Source organism: Temnothorax curvispinosus, unplaced genomic scaffold (assembly GCF_003070985.1).
Source record: "Temnothorax curvispinosus isolate PA1 unplaced genomic scaffold, ASM307098v1 QBEX01008170.1, whole genome shotgun sequence".
NCBI lineage: Eukaryota > Metazoa > Arthropoda > Insecta > Hymenoptera > Formicidae > Temnothorax > Temnothorax curvispinosus.
Window position 1 is genome coordinate 1 of NW_020217950.1, and position 5,640 is coordinate 5,640.

Consider the following 5,640-nt stretch of genomic DNA (forward strand, 5'->3'; position numbering starts at 1 on the left):
GTATGTATGTATGTATGTATGTATGTATGTATGTATGTATGTATGTAAATAGAAGATCGTAATGCTATATCGATTCGCAATATATCGACGAGTAATTTAATTAAATGTTCGTTTACGCAGGAAGCAACTAATCATTGGCAGAGCTGGGCCACTTGGATCTGATCGTATAATCGACACATCGAAGTGAGCCAGGGGCTAAGGTTGCGCGTTTGGCCGCACAAGCAATTGCCTGAAACGCTGACTGAAGAGTTAAGCAACCATCGGAAACCGCGGATCGATAAAATCGAGCTATCTTATCCCGATCGCAGAACATGCGGGAAAACTTGTGTCATGTTTTATATGGATGTGATGTAAAGAAACTTGAACAATAAACGAACCATTTTTAAAATAATTTCTGGAATAAATCTGTGCAGTTTGGTTCATATCCTCATTGAATATATTTACAAGTATTTGACGCACGACAATTCAAAAGATGAAATGATTTTCTCATGCTGCGATTTCTTGAATGTAAAAAAAACGAAATGTACATGATTGAGTTGCATTTAATTACGAAAAAAAGTTTTTAAAAAATGTTCAAAAACCGTCATAAAAATTCTACAAAAAAAAATCTATTTCCTTATACACATGTGTATGGACCAATCAATTTTCTTATGCTTACGCATTATGCTTACGCGTTGTGCAGAAGTGTATGCTCCCCGCTTTAAGGTCTATCCAGACAAACTTGCATAGGTGCATAACCATATGCATAAAGAAACGGATCTATTTCCTTATGCACATGCAAATGGACCATTCAATTCTTTTATGCTTATGTTTATGGGCTTATGCACAAATTTTGATTTTGCCGCAAGCGACTTGCGGCAGCCTTCTGATTGGTCAACGCACTCTACCGCACGGCGTTTCAACCCCTCTTGCTAGCGCAGGAGAGGGGGCTGACCAATCGGAAGGGAGACAGATATGCTGCTCCCTACACGCCAAATTGCCACCGACGCCACCTTTCTGCTGGGCCACCATTCGCTCGGCCACGCTCGGCAGATGTAAGTAGGGGGCTGTTACACAGCGGGTGTATTTTGATCAATTTTCATCTAATTCGAAAAAAATTCCGAAAGATGCTCCGTACACGTATATCAGAATAAATGTACATGAAAAAATCAAGAATCATTTCGTGATTTTTTAGAAGTGACAGAGATGGACACCACGGAAGTGGACGATGATCCCGTCGAGAAAGAGGTTAGTGTTCCATTTCTGAATTTTGCTACTATTCGCTCTCGTCAAGATTGTTTAACGTCAAAGTTGTTTAGGTTAGAACTCGCTACTTTGGAGCACGTGGTAAAAAAATCCACTGTTGACAGATGTTCAATATAAATATAATTACCTCTATTTCTTTTGTAAAACTCATGTATTTCATGTGTTTCGAGACAAGAAATTTTTAGATTCGCTCAAAATTGCCGCTTTTATGTTTATATCGATATATATATATAACTTGTTCGGGCCTAGAAACTTATTTTAGAAATTATTTTCTGCTTTAGAGTATATCTTTGTTTTCCATATGTGCGAACAATAAAAGCAATTGTTTATGCAGATACCAGTGTACCTTTCCAAGACCTTGGCGGATCAATTGTTCATTATTCAGTATCCCGCATACATGAAAGATGGTTGCGTCAATGCCACCTTTTTGAAGACTTCCGTTAAGCCGGAGAATCAAAAAATTCGTATAGAGCTCGCTATAGACGCGGAAAATGAGGATTCTTACGATCACAGTACGGGAAAGCGGTTGGCTTTAAATACAGATGGGAAGTCTACAGGAAACGATGATGAAAGTACATTCGATAGGTATTGACAAAGTTTCGGAATAGCTTATCTAGGTACTTCAATTTATAGTCATAAAAAAATATTTATTTTCTTAATTAGTGGTCTGATGGACAAGATTGTGTTGACTTCGGAACGGACGTTGTCGGATTGCTCCAATTTCGCAGTTGGGATCTTTCAGGACGATGAGCTGCACCTCACGCCGTTGAAGGCAATGTTGCACATGAAGCTGCAGTGCGATTATCTGGATGAAACTGAAAAGCACGTCAAGGATGGAACGAAGGGTGGGGGAGAAGGTAAAAGAGGATTTCTCTTTGCTGACTTGTTTATGAATATCATTTACCTAGACAGCCTGTGTTGAACCTTTAGAGCTTGGCACAAGCGAACGAGAAACACTCACAAATTCATTTGCTAACATGCAGACGACGACGAGGAAGAAGATAACGCCACACCGGTGAAAGTGACGTTCGCCAGGCATCTACCGGACAACCTGAAGAAGCTGCAGGAACAGTCCTTCCAGCATCACTACAAAAAAAGCCAGGAGGAGCGTTGGATGCATACGAGTTACGCCCCGACTTACGACGTGCAAACTGAGGTAAGTCGTTGATGTAATCGTGAAATTAATGACATATTTGTTATTGTAAAAAACCAAATTTCAATTTTCAAAAAAATCTTACAAGTTTTATCTTTTACTTTATTGCCTTTTTTACATTTTGAGATGTTACATATTAAAATGCTAAACGTTAATTTGTTTGATTGTACAGTCGACACGGATAGAGATGTTCTGCCCGTCAGCCGAAGAGTCGGAAAATATCCTGAATTTGGCCCAGAGGAATTATCTACATCTACTGGTACCGCAGTTACCTGATGAGTGCTACTCGCAATCCACCTCCGAGGATCAGACGGATCTTCACTACATCAAGACCTTGCCTTTGCTAGATCGAATCAGGATAATCATGAAACAAGGTGAGAAAGGCAATTGAAAATGATACTCGAAGGAAAAAGGATATAAAAAAATATACATAATTTAATTGAAAATTTCAATACACTATAAGAAGTCTTTGAAAACATGAAACTTTCGTTTAAAATATTTTTGTATATTCCTCGTTTTAATGATACACGCTTAGAAACATAAAGAGTCAATTTTTTTCATGTATTAGCATAAATGTTGATTGTTGATATAAATTAAACAGATTTTTGTATCATGTGCAAGAGTTTTAATAGAAATCTATTTTTTATCTTCTTACAGTGAGAGTCATCTCCTTTGCAAAGTTATGTGAAATTCTCTCGCCAGAGCACGACACGACAGCGATACTCAAGTATTTGCAGCAAGTAGCTATGCTGGTGCAGGGTAACTGGGTTGTGAATAGCGAACTGATATACCCCAAGGATAACGCCTCCCCTCAGAACAGCACCTCTGAGATCATGTGTAAAGCTCGCGATTATATTGTGAGTGTTTAAAATTTAATGGTAAAAGATTGTCCCGAAATGTAATTTAACTTTTTAGCTTCTTTATTCTCGGATCTTACACTTAAGTTTAGTAGATTTCAACTACTTTTTCATATTTATATTTCAATTATTGCTATACTTAACTTCATGAAACTATTGGTATATCTTGTATCTTTATTAAGCGTCATTATCCATGTGGTCAAATTTGATTACTTGTTAAAGTTGCTATTCAAGTGAACGAAAGAAACTTGTGACTTCAAGTGTACAAAGGAAGATTTATTAACTGTATGTACGTATATAAAATGTTTTTTTTGTTTAGTTATTGTCGTTTATCGAGCAACAATTTGTCAATCGCAATACGATCTCGTCCGCCATCAAGTTGACGCCGGAAGAGATTAATCAAATTTTCGCGGAACTTGGAGCGTACGAATCGAAGAAAGGTTGGCGGCTGAAAGAACCACCCAACTCGGACTTTCGTAATAGGTAATCACTAAGTTTCGTTGACTCCAAATATAAATTTAATATCTCTCGACATACTTGTGGGTTAAAGTATCTTGCAATTCTATTCTCAACAAGTAATTTTGAGTATTTTCAAGTAATTCTATGTGATTTCATGTGTAATTTTTCTCATTAAACTTATCACTATTAGATTTGCGTTAGAAATTTTGGCGTTAATCGCCCATATTTGTAGATATTCCGAGATCGACCAGCGGCAAAAAATATTGTGGGATGCGAAGAGAAAACACCTGCGTGAAACGATGGAAGCACAGACTCAGCCACTGCAGCGTCAGCGCCGGAAGTCGAACCGGGAATCGTTAGGCTCGGAAAACGAGGAGAGAAACATCGGTCGTGGTCGAAAATCCGTCAAGGAATCATCTCTGTCGGATAATGACGGTACAATATCCGAACCGGTTAAGTACAAAAAGAGTCGGTCCAGAAAAATATCGGAAACCACCACGTGACCAAGACCAATGCACCGAGGTAGTTCAAAGCTTCTTTTTTCGCCCGTCTCTTCGATCGTCGTCACGTGATATGTGAATCATGTGACTGATTGAATTATGAATCATGAGATTTTTTCGCAATATCTGGTCAACTTTGTTAAAAGTCGATTTTTCCAGAAATATATTCGAAGCTCGAGTTCAAGCACTAATCACCGATTAACTTATATGTATAAATATAGTATATTACAGTGTGTTATGCTAGATTATTGTATTTATTAATACAACTTCGAATTTACACGCACGTATACACACACACAAAGTATAAAATATACATTTACTGTGTTATATTTATATATACGCGCGCGCGTGTGCGTTGTGTGCGTATTTTGTCAAGAGTAGGATCTCGAGCATCGCCAAGCATAATATATTACTCACAAATATAGGAAAGAATTAAGATGTAATATACTACATTTATGCATACAATGCTTTCCGTGTCTCAATTATAGGATAGACGTCCTATAGACTGTGACTAGAAATTAGTAAAGATTTTTTAACACATATACATACATTAGGAACAGTTAAATTCAAATAATAATTGAGTTTTTCAGGACAAAAATTCTTGATTTGAGCATGACTGAGCAGTGATGAACTTTTCTTATATTCTCATGACTGCTAGCATTCACAGACTTCTTATTACACATATTACACACATACATGGTACATGCATGCACACAAGATATTTTATGTATATACAAAGTCTGTAACAATTATACATACACATAAAATTCCATAGTAGGAACATACTGTAATAATGTTCCCTGAATGTACTATTTCGTAAATGCTCACGTTGATTATAAATATTAATTATTGTCACAAAAAATATGTATGATATTCACTTTGTTGCTCTATTTTTAAGTATTCTTTGTATATCTTTAGGAGGCGGAGGAGAAACAAATCTGTTTGTCTTGTGTCTTTTAAGAAAAATTGATTAAGTAATAAATTAATAGATCAAGTTGTAGTGATGTAATAGTTATTTAATTGCTGTAAGAAAATAAATTTGAAATCTTGAATTTTTGTTTTGCATTCAGTGGTTGGTTTTTACCTGTGGATCCAACTAATCATATTCGATTTCCACTTTTAGCCACTTGGTGAGCGTAGCCAATCAGTATGCTTGAAAAATTCGTCATATGATAAATAAAATATTAGCAATAGAGCACATATAAGAATAAATATTAAATATTAGAATATACAAATATAGGAATACTGTATTAAATATTAGGATACGCAAATGTAGGAATATTTCTATATTTATATTATATTTTATTCTTTTATTTTGTGCGTTTAATTATTATTTCTAATTATTTATCATTTTCTGTGCTCTACTGCTCGCATTTGAGTAGCATCCAATTGCCTACGTCGCCAATTGGCCAATTCCACACAGGAT

General features: G+C 36.2%; 1 protein-coding gene across 1 annotated transcript; it reads left to right on the forward strand.

Annotated features, from left to right (window-relative positions):
• Positions 1 to 987: 987 nt before the first annotated feature.
• On the forward strand, positions 988 to 4,492 carry LOC112457709 (DNA-directed RNA polymerase III subunit RPC5). Its single transcript, XM_025020897.1, has 9 exons — positions 988 to 1,034; positions 1,175 to 1,227; positions 1,580 to 1,830; positions 1,909 to 2,102; positions 2,229 to 2,401; positions 2,571 to 2,772; positions 3,056 to 3,255; positions 3,575 to 3,738; positions 3,947 to 4,492. Exons 2-9 carry the CDS (start codon positions 1,186 to 1,188, stop codon positions 4,215 to 4,217), a joined length of 1,497 nt encoding a protein of 498 aa, XP_024876665.1. The 5' UTR covers positions 988 to 1,034; positions 1,175 to 1,185; the 3' UTR covers positions 4,218 to 4,492.
• Positions 4,493 to 5,640: the final 1,148 nt, after the last annotated feature.

Bases quoted from the DNA above. Each gene is read 5' to 3' on its own strand.
- LOC112457709 (XM_025020897.1), top strand. From the start codon at position 1,186: ATGGACACCACGGAAGTGGACGATGATCCCGTCGAGAAAGAG. The intron at 1,228-1,579 runs GTTAGTGTTCCA...TTGTTTATGCAG, and splicing joins ATGATCCCGTCGAGAAAGAG to ATACCAGTGTACCTTTCCAA. The intron at 2,402-2,570 runs GTAAGTCGTTGA...TTGATTGTACAG, and splicing joins CTTACGACGTGCAAACTGAG to TCGACACGGATAGAGATGTT.